We start from the raw sequence: 18,042 nt of genomic DNA, 5'->3' as shown, positions 1-18,042 counted from the left end.
GAACTCAGAAATCCGCCTGCCTCTGCCTCCCAAGTGCTGGGATTAAAGGCGTGCACCACTACCAACCGGCCATGATAGTCTTTGCTGTGTAGTCTAAACGTTTTCTTGTTCGTCTCACTTCCAAAATTCAGGTAGTGGCATTAGCCCCAGAAGAAGTGATCCCTGTGAGTCAGAAAAGTGAAGAGACACTGTTTGTGAAGCTATCCTGGAATCAAAAGAACTTTGCACCACTGCCACCAGAAGTACTTGCTGCATTGAGGAGACTAGAAGATAGCCCTGAGTGCCAGAAACCTTTAGAAGCCAAGATTAAGAATGTAAAAAGCCCTTCCCGGAACACAACAGAACAAGAGGTCAAAGGGATTGAATCAAATCATTCCATTTCCAAATCTCACCAGACTCCTGCTCATACTGTCACTCCCAATGCAAAGAAGTCTCTGGAACTCAATGGTAAGTGGGGTTGTAAAATAGTTTTAGCTCGGTGTGCTTATGCCCCTTTATAATAAACCAGTTCTTCCTCTCTCAATGCCTGCTGCCTGGTGATGTGTTTGCTGCTTCTATAATTGGCTTTTTCTGAGATGTCATTGTTGGCATCACAATGTGGCCTTTTGTCTGGCTTTCTTCTCTTAGTTTTCATCCATTTGGGAGTCATCCCTATTATCACCCTATTGATGATTTCCTTTTATGCAATGCTCCATTGTATCAATAACTACACCTTATTTATTTTAATAGAAGACATCTGGATGTTTCTTGCTTTTGATGATTGTGAATAGAGCTACCTTAATTAATGACTCACACTGACACTAGATGCCTATTCAAGCTCTGTGTGTATCTGTCTCACGCCATATATATGACTCAAATTGGCTCCTCTATGCTTTTTGTTTAAGACGGTTTCTCTGTGTAGCCTTGGCTTTCCTGGAACTCACTCTATAAACCAGGCTGGCCTTGAACTCGGATCCTCTGAGTGCTAAGATCAAAGGTGTGCATTTCTGTTTGATTTAAGACCAGACATTCCTGCCGAGCAGTAGTGGCACACACCTTTAATCCCAGCACTCGGGAGGCAGAGGCAGGCGGACTTCTGAGTTCGAGGCCAGCCTGGTCTATAGAGTGAGTTCCAGGACAGCCAGGGCTACACAGAGAAACCCTGTCTCGAAAAACAAAAAACAACAACAAAAAAAAGACTAGACATTCCTGCCTGCCATCCCTAAGTTAGATAAGCATGTGTTGTGGGACAAAGTTGAGTCTCATTCACCTTTTGTTTCTTGCTAGGGCCTAATATCCTTGCCTCTTTAATAGTTTGGCTATATATGTGAAGGGCTGTGATTCTTGATTCTCATAATCCTGCCAAGTGTGGAACAGATCTACATGTAAAGATTGTCTTCAGGAATCCCTCCTTTATCTTGGCAGATATAGTTTAGGTTTAAAAAACCAGAAATAACTTGGGTCTGATGACACTCAGTAATGTACTATAAAATTTCTTCAACTTCTGTTGCATTGGTGGTGGGTACTGTGCAGTGTTGACTTGGGAAAGCTTAATTACTGAATATTTATCTATAAAAGCTGAAATCTAGAAGTCAAATTCTAGATCCTGAGATGCAGCTCAGTGGCGGAGCACATGCTTAGCCAGGTCCTAGGTTCAGTTCACAGTGCAGAAATATAAATAGAAGTTGAATACATTTATAAATAGAAAAACTGAAGAGGCTACTTGGCCTACAGGAGGACAATGTGGGTTAATTACGAGTATAATAACTTCTGTTGTGTTACTTCAATTACATCATGACATTGGTGGCATGTGTTAATAGGTATAATGCTGTCTGTCTCTAGGCTTAGGCTTTACCAGGAAGTCTAACATGAGCCTGTCACAGAAGATCTCGTGTGACTCCTTGGATTCTCAAAAAACATCTAAACGAAGAGCAGCCTTCTCTGAGACTACGTCACCACCTAAAAAGTCTCAACCTGGTAAAATCAAGACCTCTTTAGCTTTGGAAACTCTAGGAAAAAATGGACAGGCTCAACCTTTTTGTGCCAAAGATAGCATGATTCTGAGAGCCCGAGGCCCAGCTATGATAACCACAATGCTTAGTGTGGAGAGCGCACTTAGCCCTATCAAGAACGGGTTGAGATCTTCGGTGATGCCTTCTAAGAGTCTGACACCAGAATACACGGGGAGGTAAGCAGGAGCACTGCTCCCTGCTGTGGAGCAACATGAGATACTTTATGTGGTGAGAAATGGGTGTTGTAGAGAGAGACATCCTGGTCTTGTTGAACCAGATTGAAAGTGCTCCATAACTCGGGCCCCAGAAATCTGTATTTTGGGGTGCTCTTTGAGTTTTGCTGTGGTAACTTACACCTGTAATCAGGAGGCAGAGGCAGGACTAGTGTGAGTTCAAAGTTAGCCTGAGCTACACAGTGACATTATCTTCAAAAAGAAAGAAATGCTTTTGTCTTTAAATGTCATTTGAAAATACTGATACTTGTTTCTGAAAGTATACTGCTTCACAGTCCTGAATTTCACTTGTTTCCTGTGGCTCTTTGCCGCAATTTAATGATCATTTTGTTTTCAGTCAGGTTAGTTTTTGATTCTTGTTTTTTTTTAACCTGGAATTTACTCTTAAATATAGTTATAAAAAAAAGACAATAAATCTAGGACAAGCTTTATAGTTTGGCACTTGAGTAGCTAATTGTAAGCTTAAATTTTTTTGAAAACCTACTTTATTTAGAGTTCTTAAATGCTTCACCCGACTTCTAAACCACTGACCAGAGATGGAGGGAAGGTTAACAGGAAAAGGGTTTTGTGGACCTGTTTAGAAAGAAGTAGTTCCTCGTGGCGATTACACTCTTCATTGTCAGGATACCAGCAGTCCACTTCAATAGCAAACACCAAACACTAAATCAGCAGAAGCATGAGTCAGTGAAAGTGGCCAGAACCAGCAAGAATACCACAAGAAGTTCTTTGGCGAGTTTCTCTCTACAAAGTGAAGACCAGTGAAGCCATGCGTGGAATAGCAGTGCAAGAGTATCCTGTCACTGTTTGTGGGTTCTATGTATATTCTTAACATCAGGGGCCCTCTCAAGTGTCTGTTTTCAGCAAAACATCACATGCCCTCTTACAAGACAGCTTCCAGAAAAACATCACATGTCACAACTGAGTTGTTAAAGAAACCAGAAATTTCCATATCAGATAATGTTGTATAATAAGAATTTGACAGCCGGGCGGTGGTGGCGCACGCCTTTAATCCCAGCACTTGGGAGGCAAAGGCAGGCGGGTTTCTGAGTTTGAGGCCAGCCTGGTCTACAGAGTGAGTTCCAGGACAGCCCAGTCTACACAGAGAAACCCTGTCTTGAAAAAACCAAAAAAAAAAAAAGAATTTGACAGACTACAAATAACATGATTTTCAGTTTTTATTAACTAGAAATTTCTAACACGTTGCTCATAAGTTGCTCAATATATATTTTATACTGAGTATATTTCTGCTAACTTTGAGACTTTGTAAACATGACAAATAAAAAAGGGACAAAATCTGATGGGGTTAGTCCATTTTGGTCTATGATAGCAGTGTGATGTTTGATTTAAATAATGTGTTTTTAAAAAATTAGATCTCTTTGATAAGCTTTTTAGCAAAGTTTGATGAGCTCCTGGCAAAGCTGGTATAAAAAGAATAGAAGCCAGTGAGACCTGACTCTTCAGTACATACTGTGGATCCATGGTATTCCGACTGCCTTCCTATAACCCCGATGTGATACCTTGCAGGAAGGCAAAAGAACAAGAAACTCATATAGAACCCATCCATACTTCTCATCGTGTCCACAGAAGGAGTTCTCTCTTGACTTTGAAGCGGATTAGGCAACAGATTTGGTAAGAATGGCCATTAAAAAGCAAACAAGTTTACTCCCTTCTGTGACAGCATACTGTCCCTTCTGTTTGAATGGCCAGTATATTGATATTCGTTTTCACCTAGCATTTTGTACAAGAGTCATAATTTGAAAGGGACAAGAAATATTAGCCTGGCCTTGTGGTCCCTTGGCTCAAGCCTGGTGTTTCCAGCAAGTCTGGAGATGTGGAATGCCTAAAAGCGTTCATTTTGATTTTAATGGACCTGTTTGAATTTGGGCTTCTGAAACTGAAATTTGGGGAGATTAACATTTGTAATACCTATTTCCTCATGAATAAAATAGGGAATATATTTTGTTAAGGGATTAAGTGGAATATGTAATGCCTATAGCAGAAATGAAACAAATCCCATATTGCCTGCTGGTGGAATAGACTATAATGACCTCCAAAGCACACTTTATACAGTTATTAAGGCCTGTACACTAGATAATAGAAAATAATTAGTCTCTATCATTCAGGCTTCTAGATGGTGATAAAAGTGACCAAGAAGATGAAGAGTCCATATCCTCAGCAGAAGTGTCAAACTCTGATAGTGAGGAGGAAGATGAGTTTATTCCCTCCTTTCCAACAAGAAATTCCCTGGGGCAATCCAGGACCCGGAGAAAGGCCTCTAAGCCATCATTACAGACCCCCTCCAAGTCACCAAAGAAAACTGTAAGGTTCTTTTGGGTTTCTTTCTCAGTGACCTGTCCCTCCTGTATGGTAAAGAATGGTAATGCCAAGTCCAAACGGTAACAGCTGGATTCCTAGCATAGTTAAAAAACAGTCTGTCCCTCAGAGGAGCCAGCCTACATGAACTTGAGGACTGAAAATTAGTCTACTTAAAGATGACCTTTTTAACCCTTGTGTTATTTTAGACAGTGTGTTGCTATATAGTCCAGGCTGGCCCCAGACTTCAAGCATGTGCTACTGCATGTGGCTAGTTCAAGGTGATTTGGGTTCAAGTTCCTCTTAAGGGCCAGAGTCAAATGACCAAGAGCCCAGCCTCCTGAGGGAAGTACAGACACTGACATATCCTGGTGTTTGCATTTCCCTTGGCATGCAGAGGGAATTGAAGCCCAGGTTGCACTTGATGCTAAGAAACCAGGAGCACTGCTTCAGTGTGGTAATGACTATGCAATAGCAAAATGGAAGGAAGTCTTGTGGAACTGTAACAGCAACTAAAGATGTTGGAGTCTTCTCGTACAGAAGTGGGTTTGAGAAATACCAGGATAAAACACAACAGAACCCTTTAGCATACAGTTAAATGCTTGCTTAAATACTGTTTTCCATTTTTCCAGATCAAGATAGAGCTCAGGCTGAAATCTGAGAACAAACAGCCTCTAGGGGAGGGAGTCTAGTAGATCCCATTTGAACTAGAGGCCACATTTACTACAGTATGCGTGCAAAAAGTTCTCTGTTCTGTTCATTCACATACCCTGGGTCTCACCTGAAAGAAGGAAGGACTCTGTGGCTCTTCTAGACTTCTGGTACTTTCCTGTGGGTGCTGTTTTCTCCCCAATTAATAGATAAGTGACCTTTTAAACAGGGTCTGCACACATTGTGCCTGGGGAAAAATTGGAGATATGAACACCAAGCATGCACATAGTGCACATACATACATACATACATACATACACATACATACATACATACATACCACCCATGCACATGAAATAAAGTTTTTCTGTTTTTAAAGAAAGAATAGGTCTGTGAGTGAGCGTAGTGACAGGGATTTATAGTAGAAAAATCTGATGAGGCTTTTTTGTTTTGTTTTCTTTGCAAAGTGCCAGGTTATTGATTGAGGAGTTCCGGAGTCAAAGCCTACCCATATTTCCTTTTTTTTTTTTTTTTTTAAGACTTATTTATTTTACGTATGAGTAAAGTGTCACTCTCTTCAGACACACCAGAAGAGGGCATCAGATTGCATTGCAGATGGTTGTGAGCCACCATGTGGTTGCTGGGACTTGAACTCAGGACCTCTGGAAAAGCAGTCAGTGCTCTTAACCACTGAGCCATCTCTCCAGCCCTTACCCATATTTCCAAATTAAAAAAAAAAAAAAAAAAGATTGCAGGAATCAAGCATGACCTATGGCTTCTCTTCTCCCCCCTTTCCAGAGTAGGTTGAAATATCTAATGGTTTTTTTTTTTTTTTTTTTGGCTTTGAAATATTTAGAGAAAGACCAGGAATATAACTCAGTGGCAGAACACCTGCATAATATATATGAAGCCCTGGGGATTTTGTTTATTTTTTGAGACTGTCAAATTGTATAGCTTTCCTCTGTGTCTGCTTCCTAAGTCCTGGGATTTGTGTGTACCACCATTCCTGGCTGAATGTCTATATTTTTTATTTCCTCAAATTAACTATTTTAATCCCAATTTTATGTAAATATTAGAAAAAAGGAATCATGCTTGGACTGTGAACATGTTTGATGTGGGAGTGTAGGGATAGGTGATGAATAATTTTTATTTTATGCACATAGGAGGTAAGACTGCCTTTTGTCTTTTACCAGTTTAACTTTTGTTCTGGGTAGTTTTATTTTGTTTTATTACAATTAATATTGTCTTTAAATACAGCCTAAACCTAGAACACCTCATCATGCCACTCCTCAGATCCGAGGCAGAAACTTGGCTGTCCAGGAGCCAGCTAGTGTGCTTGAAGAGGCCCGGCTGAGGTAATGCTACTCAGGGGTCCTGCTTGGGTAGATAGGAGCGATGGGGCCTCCTCTTCACATAAATTGGAAGTTGGTTGAGCTGGTACTATTATACATGCAGATGGAGGACAGTACGACAAGCACTTAAAAAGACCTCTTAAACAGCCTCTGGCTGACTGATGCAAACAGAAGGAAACCCCTCCAGTACTGGCTGCCATCATCTCTGAGAATGGGAGGTGTTGCTATGGCTGGTGCCTCTTAGTTTGAGGGCCCTAAGTAAGAATTCTTTTAAAATGCAGGGACCTAGATTCTGTCAGAGATCAAGATTTTTGGGAAGTAGTAGGTTTGCATCTACCCAAGTGGTTCTGTTGTAGAAAGGGGAAGTTGGGTGGGGCAGCATGGAGAGAGAGGAGATGTGAAGCATTTCCTTTTATCATTGAACTTTCATGTAGGAATAAGACAGGTTTTTTCCATTCTATTGGGTAGATGGTGACAGACATTAAAGCCTTTCTTTTCTTCCATCCACCACTAACCGTAGGCTGCATGTCTCTGCTGTGCCTGACTCTCTTCCCTGTCGAGAACAGGAATTCCAAGACATCTACAGCTTTGTGGAAAGTAAACTTCTTGATGGGACTGGAGGGTGAGTGATGCTGAATAGACAGCGGGGTTTAGTAAGGGCTCGGCCTATCCTGGGTGCTTGGTTGCTAAGCCCAGGAGAGTAGAATTCTGCTTTTTGGAACTAGTGAGACCCCTGAGGCTGCAGCTCAGTTGATAAATATAAGTTACTCGGTTTGATTCCCCAGTGCTACATAAAATGTATATGGTGATGAGGTAGAAAGATCAGGAGTTCAGAGTCATCCTTGGCTACATAGTGAATTTGAGGCTTGCTTGGTGGGATTTTTGTCTCAATTTTTAAAGGGGGGTTGACTTTTGGGTAGTTTGCATGTATATAGCCTTGACTATAGAATGAATGTCTTAACAGGTCTAAATGTCCAATTTCCTAGGGTAGTCTTCACTATTCTTACTTTCATATCAGGGGTCTTGCTCTTTCCGAATATGTGGGTGGCATGGACCCAGCCTATATATATTGTTTTCTTGCTCTAGGTGTATGTACATTTCTGGGGTCCCTGGGACAGGGAAGACAGCCACTGTTCATGAGGTCATACGCTGTCTGCAGCAGGCAGCACAAACAAATGATGTTCCTTCCTTTCAATACATTGAGGTTAATGGGATGAAGCTGACAGAACCCCACCAAGTCTATGTGCAGATTTTACAGGTAGGCTAAGTTGTTTGGGGATTGGGGAAACAGTTCCTTAGAAACACATGGAAAAGGAAAGGATTACTTAATTTTATGTGCACTTCACTAGTTTATCCAGAGGTGGCAAGGGTGAGGCAGGCAGAATTTTTAGACTCAAAGATCCTGGTCTAGGAGGCTAAATATTGATTGATTACACGCCAACATGGAAGGGGCCCCTAGCTCAACACAATTGGTGTGTCTTGGGATTAGATGTTAACCTTGTTCGTTCATTGGCTGTTACCTTGGAACAGATAATATCCCTCTAGGTGAAGGGACTAGAGTAAGAACCAGAGTACAGGAAATGAGTAGCTGCTTCCTTTTACAGATGCCACTTTAAGATCAGGGGATCAGAGTCATTACTATTTACTGCAGCAGTTGCTTTTCCCCTGTGCAGAAACTGACAGGTCAGAAGGCAACAGCTAATCATGCAGCAGAACTGCTGGCGAAGAGATTCTGCAGCCAAGGGTCCCAGAAGGAAACCACTGTGCTGCTTGTGGATGAGGTAAGGTCCCGGGGTACATGTCTGTCTTGCTGCTGGGGAGCTGGCAAGCAGCTCAGGGGGGGCAGGACACAGTCCGTAATGGGGATCCTCAGTCCATGTTGTCTGGGAAACAGCAGAGTCTGGGACAATTGCAGTGATTCCCAGCCTCCTATGTACCCAGATGCGGCTGAGGTACCGCTGGGAGTTCAAACGTCCCCTCAGGTTGTCTATGGGCAGTGCAGGAATGAGAAGGCTGAGCCCAAGACTGCAGTGAAACCTGGTTTGGTTCCAAGTGAGTGTTACAACAAAAGTCTCTGCTGTGGCAATCCTTGATAAAGAAGTGGTCTTTGCTTGTCCAAACTGTTTTATTTGATGGTGGATGTGAATGCATATACCTTACTCAGGGTGAGCCAGGCATTAAATACCTTTGTGGGAAGGAGTGCCAAGGAAGGGGAGCTGAACAGCTGGGGCCTATCTAGATACCTCAGAACTCTGGGTTTTTATACTATGTGACTGATTGCCATGGTCCTGTCAATGGGATGTCACAGTTACCTGCTCCAAAACAGGTAGAGCTTGGCAGGGAGCTGGCTCCACTCCTGCAGTTCTCAAGTCTGAAATTCCCTGGAGTCTGAGCCTGTTTGACCTTACCCAGTTCTTCTGTCTGGTGGCACTGTCTACTTGCCCCACTGTGAGGTGCCCCGGGAGTACAGATTCACTCTCCCGGGAGCAGATAGTGTACAGGCAAAAGTGCTGGCTCCTTCTGTATCAGCCGAAGCCTGTCCATTGATTCCCTAACTCATTAGAAAGTGGGATGTAGACAGGACATGCACTAACTCGCAGGCAATCACTTATATGCCCTGGCTCAGTCTCTGAGTGACATATGTATGTTGTCGTCTTTGGCAGCTTGACCTTCTTTGGACTCACAAACAAGATGTAATGTACAACCTCTTTGATTGGCCTACTCACAAAGGAGCCCAGTTGGTAGTGTTGACCATTGCCAACACCATGGACCTTCCAGAGAGGATCATGATGAACCGTGTGTCTAGCCGACTGGTGAGTTCAGGGTGTTCTGCAAAAATGAAAATATAAAGGACCAGGAAATATGATTTCTGCTATAATTATTTATAATTTTTATGCTGGAATGAAAAACATTGATTGCTATTTTTTATAAATACCATACCTTGGCTTTTTTGTCCCACAAAGTACTGGAAGTTGTATTACCTTTTAAAAATATCTAAGCATGTACTGCCTGCCACCTCTTAGGTACTTAGAATGAAGCAGAGAGCCAGACAGACTATCTCTGCCTTCATGGCCTTATAGTTTGTCAGGAAGCACCAACGTCAAACTGTGAAGTCCTTGGTAAGGGAAGGTAGGAGCTATGCATTTCCTTAGAGCACCTGTCTCCCTGAAAGAGTCTAACTAAATAAAACTTTATAATATACAACAGAATAGTTTGATATCTACTATCCTGCAGGGTGCTCAAGTCAACTAGGCAGCAACTGAAAGGAGACATGGGAAGAAATGAATAGATTGTTCTGTGGGACTTGAGAATCAAGCTTGAGGACCTGCAAGTGATTCCCCTCCAATCTGTCCTCTTGACTCCTCAGGGCCTCACCAGGATGTCTTTCCAGCCCTACTCTCACAGCCAGCTGAAACAGATCTTAGTGTCCCGACTGAAGCACTTAAAGGCCTTTGAGGATGATGCCATCCAGCTGGTAGCAAGAAAGGTATGTCATCTTCAGGAAACTCCTTGCTATACCTTCAAGCCATTCAACAAGTCTCTACTGAACACCCATTGCGTGTGTCCTCTGCTGTATGCTCTGAATGAAGACAACTTTAGAAAGTACTATAAAATAAATATAAAGGGTTGAGGGTGGTGGCACTTGCCTTCAGTCCTATGTCTGGCAATTCCAGGATTTGGGGGACAGAGGCAGATGGATCCTTGAGTTTGAGCCTGTTCTGGTCTATATAGGAAGCTCTGGTTCAGCAGGACTAAATTTGTGAACTACTTGTCTCAATGGATGGATGAGTGGGTGGGTAGTTAAACATGAAACAATTATGGAAGAATATTGTATGATTCTTTAGAAGGCCACAAGGATTATGGGCTAACCTTAATTGACAGAAGGAACAAATTATTTTGTGTAATTAAAGGGACCCTTTAGATCCATGCTAGCCATGTAGGAAGGACCAAACCCTGAAATGATATGGTGACAGTATAAATTTGATCCTTAGAGACTGGTCAGTACTAAGACTTGCTTACATAGAGTGATCTAGTCTACAGAGAAGCTTATGCGGAACCGTTTTCTGTATTTTCTTGTTCTCAGTGTTCTCTTTCATTTTGTTTAGGCCTCAGCATAAGCTTTTGAATTCACACTGTACACCATGACGGTGCTGTTCCATAGGTTGAGGGTGGTGCTAATAAGGAAATGTTTATATGACACCTCGATCCATAGAACATAGGAACCTAAAGAAAGGGAAGGCCATGATACTCATGTCACTTATTAGAAGAGTGGCTTTAGTATAGTCAAAACATTAAAAATTGCTTATGGGAGCTGGTGAGGTAAGGTAGCTCAGCCATTAACAGTAATGGCTGCTCTTCCAGAGATCCTGAGTTCAATTCCCAGGATCCATATGGTGACCCATAACCATTTGAAATCTTATGCCCTCTTATGGCATGTGGGTATACTTGAAGTAGAGGATTCATACGTTAAATAAATTCCCACTTTTTTTTTAATTGCTTTTAATTCCACTTTACAGAGATGAGTATTTTATTTGCTTTAAAGGCATTCACCATCACGCTTGGCTAAGATGACTTTTAATGTCTTAGTGTATTATATACATATGCTTTATAGTTTTCTTGGTTTATGTGCCATAATTTTGGGAGGAATGAATCCTTTTAGAGATAATTTGGTGTGGGCCAGTGACAGGTGTTTCAGGTTGCTAATGAGTACTGGGAATATAGAACTGAGAAAGAGATCTTTGTAGCCTGAAAAGAATTAAAATTCAAGTGATCTGGGTAGGTATGGCAGGGTATCCACAGAAGCACTTGGGACAGTGAGAGGAGGGTTGCCAGATCAAGACCAGCCTGAGCTACATTGGAATATCCTATCAAAAGTAACAAGCAAATTGCAATAAAACATTCCAGCGTTTTTTCAAAGTCAGCCTAGGGGAGAGTGGGGAGTTCCCTGAGAGGTGGGGAAACCACAAAGAGAGCAACAGTAGCTGTCGGCACCGTGCACTGGTCTCACTCACCCGACTCAGCCTAGGGTTTCCCCAAATCTCGTCAAAGGCCAGGTTTGACACCACAAGGTAAACTGAGCAGGGCTGAGTGAGGAGTGGGTGACTGATCACTCGCAGACTTTTCTCTGAGTGAATAAAGCTTGATTCACTGGGGCTGGTGCTCCCTGTGGGGGGCAATAAAGCATAAACTCTGACCTCTTTGGGGGGGCAGTGAGAAGGCAAAGAGAAAGGGGGAACCATACGCACATACATACGTACATACATACATATACATACACACACACACACATTAATACACACATGTTTGGTGGATGGAGCAAAGTTCTAATAAGCAGGCTCCAACAACTTTATTTTTTTTTCTCAGCCTTTTTATACCACTTAAAACAGAGTTCTCTGTAAGAAAAAGATTACCTTATAGCTACAAGTTACATATTCACTAAAAACAGATTAAAATCATTACACAAGAGGAAATTACAACAGGATTATTACATATTTTTTCTTGAAACTTGGACCTAACATTTCCCATCTATCTTTTTCTCTACAAGTTCAACATAACCGCAAAGCAATAATATTTTATTTGTGTCCCCGCCCTCGAGGCTCCTCACCTGATTTGGTTCAAAAGGGCAGTGAGGCTAGAGACCCAAACAGGATTCAGAAACCCTGTGAGCATGTATGGTGAATGACCACACTGGAACTACCTGTCAGTAGGCAGGTCAACTTCATAAGCCTTCAATCACCCTAAGTAAAGTTTTGGGGGGATTGATGGTAGGAACATCCAGGATGAGCAAAGGTCGTTGGCTTGGGCTCAGGGTACTTGGATGCTTCATTATCATGGGAAACTTTTCAGGAATCTCAGGTGCTGGCTGAATGCCTTTAATCCCAGCACTTGGGAGGCAGAGGCAGGCGGATTTCTGAGTTCCAGGCCAACCTGGTCTACAGAGTGAGTTCCAGGACAGCCAGGGCTACACAGAGAAACCCTATCTCGAAAAACAAAAAACAATGAAACTGATCCTATAAACCAGTTGAGGCTTTGTGACATTCCTCTGGTAGAGGCAAGTGTGAGGGATTAGAATTCCCCTGAGGTCAGAGAAGAAGAAACTCAGCTAATGAGGGAGTCCTCCATATGAGATGAGCCTCAGAAGGCTATCTGGCCAATAGCAGACTTGTACCTTAATTAGCAGGTTCCCCACATCATTGAGAAACAAAGTTTAAGCAAGCCAGTCCATAGTAGCAAGTTTTTTCCTATACTTAGCTCATGACAATGAATTTGCCAGGAAACAGATCATTATCTGTACATCTTATTTTTGAAGTCTTGTTCAGATTAACCGGCTAATCATCTATCTTCTAGTCTGATACTCATAGTAGAATTATTTACTCTTTATTCATAACCCTGTCTTTTCATTGTACACACTGCAGCCTATGGCCACATCCCTAGATACGAGATCCAGGAACTCAGACTCAACCTAGAGTGAATGTGTTCTTTGATAGAATGAATGTGTTCAAATTTGTCTCAAGCCTGTTTTTCTTTCTGGTACTATTATGTACTTACAGTGCACGAAAGCTCACTCTGCTCCTTTTCTAACCTATGCAGCCCTCACTGTTCTACAAAGAAGGGGGAACATTCTACTTATAATTCTAACTTTATCATCTTTTTGGCAAAAAACTTAAACCATCTCATTAAACTTTCTATCAACTACTTTAATTTCCTAAAACTATTTAAATAAAATCAAGAGTTCCATGAATTCATTAATTTATCCAAACAGTATTATTTTAATGAAAATTCATCTTCATACTGATCTACAGGAAAAATTGCCCAATAGAGTGGAGGGTCTCCCATGCCCAGTCACACAATGCTCACATATATATGAGCAATGACAAACACAGGAAGGCACATCAACATCAAGAAGCAGTCCTGTGCCTTTCCATTGGAGTTCTGCACAACAGTGGGCTGTCTCCAGCAGCTCACTTGTCCACTGCAGCTCCTCCTGCATGCTGTCTGCAGACTGGATTTGACTTCTTTCCCTTCCCAATCTTGAATTCTCTTAGGCATTAATCAGGCCATTCTCTCAAATTTACTACATACTGAGGGAGTTTACTTCCAAATATGCTCTCCCTCTGGCTGGTGGTAACCGCTTCTAAGGGCACACAGAATAAAAACCCTTGTGTTTTGTTTTTGAAACTAGGTCTCTGTGTAGCCTTTGCTACTCTGGAACTCACTATATAGACCAAACTGGCCTTGAATTCATAGATTTACCTGCTGCTTTATCACCATTCCCAACTACCACAGACTTCAGACTAGGGCTTTAGATTCCCTAGAAGCTGGGCTCATGGGCTATGTGGGTACTGTGAGAAGAACCAAGTTCTTATAACAATAAGCATTTTTTTCCATCTCCTTCTCAAAGGCAAACAACAAAATCCCACTTATTTCCTGAATAAAATGAGATTTCTACCCTTTCCACTGGTGTTATCTATAAAATCATGGGACAGCAGTTTGGGGTGGAGTAATTATATTCCAGATGTGATTCAGTGATTTATTCCAGGTTTTCACAAGTCTCCCAGGCTGTCCTTAACTTTGGCATAAGACCATTCTCAACAAGCACCACCTTATTCTTTTAGCTATGCACAGATCCTATAACTTCAGGACTTCCTATGCCCACCCCAGCTCTGAATGGAGATTTATACTTATTATTTATTAATTATAGCTTTAGGCCTAGCTTACTCTTGTTCCCAACTAGCTTTCATAACTTATCTTAGCCCACTTATATTAGTCTGTGTTCTGCTGTGTGGCTCACTTCTCCTTCAGTTCTGACCTGTTTCTTCTGCATCTGGCTGGTGAACACTCACACTCCCACCCCATCTCTTCCAGAAGTCCTATCTATTCCCTCCTGGTTCACTATAGGCCATCAGCTTTTTATTAAATCAATCAGAAGGTAAGGGAGGAAGTGTTTATAAAATACGATGTAGCCATATGAGTAACAATACCAAGGTCTGTCTGCACTTAGCTCTGCCGGCACAGAAATCATCAGCATTTGAATAACAGAGCCAGTGGTTATTTACCTGAGATGGCAAGTGGACATTAGAAATAAAATGTTCCTTCCTGTAGGTAGCAGCCCTCTCTGGAGATGCCCGGCGCTGCCTGGACATCTGCAGACGTGCCACAGAGATCTGTGAGCTTTCCCATCTGCATGGCGACTCTCTGAGCCTGGTGACTGTGGCCCACTTAATGGAAGCTATAGATGAAATGTTCTCCTCGTCCTATATTACTGCCATCAAGTAAGATATATGCTGTGTGGCCTGCACTCTGGGAGGATCTGAGGATGGGGCCCAGCTTGGGGTGACTGGCTTGTTTCTCATTCAACTCTTTCTATCCAGATTTACTGAGCTAGAGACAGTCCTTAGGGGCAATCGGGAGGGCAAAACCATCCGTGGGTAAGGGCTGAGTGCTTGTAACCTTTATTGGGGCATTTATTGAGTATAAATACTACAGGAAACCGGGCAGTGGTGGCACATGCCTTTAATCCCAGCACTTGGGAGGCAGAGGCAGGCGGATTTCTGAGTTCGAGGCCAGCCTGATCTATAGAGTGAGTTCCAGGACAGCCAGGGCTACACAGAGAAACCCTGTCTCGAAAAACCAAAAAACAAAACAAAACAAAACAAAAACCTACAGGAACAGGTCTATAATCCCAGCACTTGGGAGGCTGAGGCAGGAGGATTACCACAAATTTAAGACTAGCCCAAGTTACATAGTGATAGTTCCAGGAAAGTCTGAGCTACACAATGAAATTCAACAAGAAAAGGACAGCAGACAGGAAGATGGTAGTTGAAAGCACTAGCTGCTCTTTACAGAAGACTCAGATGTAGCTCCCGACGTAGACATGCCAGCTCACAGCTGCCTGTACCTTCAGTTCTGGATCTGGTACCCTTTCCTGTCCTGCATGCACACCAAAGTCCTTTCTCTTAAAGGATACATGAACAAGAAGCAGTTATGTTTCTTACCGAGGCATGCTTTACTCCCAAAATTCGTAAATGAGGTTTTTTTAAAATTTCTATTCATTCTTTTTCCTTCATTTCATTCGTTCATTTGAGATGCAGGCATAATTCTAGAAGTAGTTCCTGTGTTCCCCCATTTCCAAAGAGCATTTGGAAAGTGTGGAACTTTGTCAGGTGATAAAGAATGTTTCCTGGTGTTTCTCTCCTTGAGGCCAGTGGTGCATGCAGCCTCTAGAATTCACATCTCTTGGTTTCCTTTAAGAAACTCTTCTGTCCTGGAACAGAGCTTCCTGAGAGCCATTATTGCTGAATTCCGTCGATCAGGACTAGAGGAAGCAACGTTTCAACAGGTAATTGGTTGAATGCTGTTTTCTCTGATCTTTCTAGATAGGGATGGGTCTGGGGTTCTTAGAATAGGGAGGAAGTTAACAGGGGCTGAGGTTATTCTTTAGTAACTAGAATGTTGGCCCGGTGTTCAGTTCTCCAATGCCACATAAACCAGGCATTTATAATCCCAGGGCTTTGAGGTAGAGGCGAGAGGTTTATAAATTCAGTCATCCTTGGCTCCTAAATACTTTGAGACCAGCCTAGAATATTTGAGACCTTGTCCTTTAAACAAAGGAAACAACAACAAAACCTAGCACTATAGCAGTACTATATTCCAGATATTACTCTGGAGGACTCACATTTTTTAATATTATTTATTTGAGTACACAGTAGCTGTCTTCAGACACACCAGAAGAGGGCACTGGATCCCATTATAGATGGTTGTGAGCGACCATATGGTGCTGGGAATTGAACTCAGGACCTCTGGAAGAGCAGTCAGTGCTCTTAACCACTGAGCCATCTCTCCAGCCTGAGGATTCACATCTTTATTCCTTGAACTCTTAATGCCTGTGAAATACATGACTATTTCTCCGGCAGTTAATAATCATTTCATACTGATCAACCGATAAGGTAGGTGCAGTACATCTTGTAACACTGAGGCTTTAAGATGTTAAGTAGGCATGTGGTGGTTTACACCTGTAATCTCAGCACTTGGAAGATGAGGCAAGGGGATTGCCAAGAGTTTTGAGGCCAGATTGGTCTACGTAGTGAGTTACAGCCCAGCATGAGCTACAGACTTCAAGACGATACCTTTAAAAGACTAGAAAAGAAAACCTGCCTATTGTCACATAAATAATAGAATGGCAAGGTTCAGGTGAGCTGTGTCCTGTTCTACAGCTAGTTTTCCACTCACTTGCATTTGCGCAAGGGCATTTACTGATGAAGAATTCAGTATCCAAGGCATGAGTGACTGTTTTGCCACTGGGTCTCACTGTGTAGCCTTGGTTGTCCTGAGACTCACAGATCTGCAGGCCTCTGCCTCCCAGTGCGTGGGCTAAAGATAAGTATCACCCATCATACCCAGGTGCTCAGTTCTGCAAAAGATGATCAGATGAAAGCCTGGGGTTATTGTTCTTCCTAACCTTTGCTTTACTTCTGTTATCTAGATATACAGTCAGCATGTGGCTCTGTGCAGAATGGAGGGACTGCCGTACCCAACCATGTCAGAGACCATGGCTGTGTGCTCTCGTCTGGGTTCTTGCCGCATTCTTCTGGTGGAGCCCAGCAGGAATGACCTCCTCCTTCGAGTGAGACTCAATGTTAGCCAGAATGATGTACTGTATGCTCTCAAAGAAGAGTGAAGGACTTCACAAACTTCTGCTTTTTCTCAAAGAGCTTTAATTTTCTTCAGAACATGGAATTATAGCAAAATATACAGGATGGGAATTGTTGTAGATTTGTTATTTTCCATTATTTATTTTGCTTTTTTCAAAGTGTTGGAGAAGTTTATGGTAACATACTATGTATATAAAGATGTGTATACAGTATACTTGTATCTAGGTAAAATAGTTCTGGGAGAATTTGTATGAAATTAGGTACGCTGGTTGCCTCTGGGAAATACCTGGTGGTTGGCCAGAGGTTAGAGGAAGACTTCACTATATGCTATGATGTATTTGATTTTGAATGATACAAAGTAAAATTGATTCTATGGAAAAGAACATGTGTGGTTTGGGGTGAATCACACTGACAATGCTCCTTGCGTGCAGGTGGCACTGGGTACATTTCCCAATGCTAAATGTAAGCCTTTCTTTAGCCCTTCATGGGGACATCTACAGCCTAGTGACAAATGGGTGTGAGCAGCCATGTGGGTGCTGGTAACTAAAACTGCAGCTGAGCCACCTCTCCACCCCTGCATCAGAATAGTGTTATATATAATGTCCACAGTTAACCAAAAGGAAGAGTGAAGACGTTCTCTATAGAAGAAAAAGATGATAAACAAAATAAAGCTGTTGAAATGGATCAAAGACATGAGTGTAAAGGCTAAGGTGGGGTTCTTTCAGATGATCTGAATTTAGTTTCTAGGCCTGAAGTCAGGCAGCTCACAACTCCAGCTCCAGGTGGTTCACCACTCTTTAATCCTACTGACTGCTGCACGCACACATAAATGATGTTTTAATTGCCAAAA

The 18,042-nt window shown here is 42.3% G+C and overlaps 1 protein-coding gene across 1 annotated transcript in view; it reads left to right on the top strand.

Moving 5' to 3' along the window:
- Orc1 (origin recognition complex subunit 1) overlaps window positions 1-17,218 on the top strand; it is a 30,521-nt gene extending 13,303 nt beyond the window's left edge. Inside the window, exons 6-18 of the mRNA XM_028787270.1 lie at window positions 132-447; window positions 1,822-2,167; window positions 3,749-3,853; window positions 4,348-4,543; window positions 6,446-6,543; window positions 7,061-7,162; window positions 7,627-7,798; window positions 8,214-8,321; window positions 9,204-9,353; window positions 9,908-10,027; window positions 14,644-14,813; window positions 15,793-15,880; window positions 17,024-17,218. Of these exons, the coding sequence (XP_028643103.1) occupies window positions 132-447; window positions 1,822-2,167; window positions 3,749-3,853; window positions 4,348-4,543; window positions 6,446-6,543; window positions 7,061-7,162; window positions 7,627-7,798; window positions 8,214-8,321; window positions 9,204-9,353; window positions 9,908-10,027; window positions 14,644-14,813; window positions 15,793-15,880; window positions 17,024-17,218 (2,166 nt within the window). The remainder of the gene's footprint in view (window positions 1-131; window positions 448-1,821; window positions 2,168-3,748; window positions 3,854-4,347; window positions 4,544-6,445; window positions 6,544-7,060; window positions 7,163-7,626; window positions 7,799-8,213; window positions 8,322-9,203; window positions 9,354-9,907; window positions 10,028-14,643; window positions 14,814-15,792; window positions 15,881-17,023) is intronic.
- Window positions 17,219-18,042: the final 824 nt, after the last annotated feature.

The sequence above is a fragment of the Grammomys surdaster genome, unplaced genomic scaffold (genome assembly GCF_004785775.1).
Source record: "Grammomys surdaster isolate TR1022 unplaced genomic scaffold, NIH_TR_1.0 100, whole genome shotgun sequence".
NCBI lineage: Eukaryota > Metazoa > Chordata > Mammalia > Rodentia > Muridae > Grammomys > Grammomys surdaster.
Note: the sequence above shows the minus strand (reverse complement) of the source record. Positions and strands in the feature narration are given on the sequence as shown.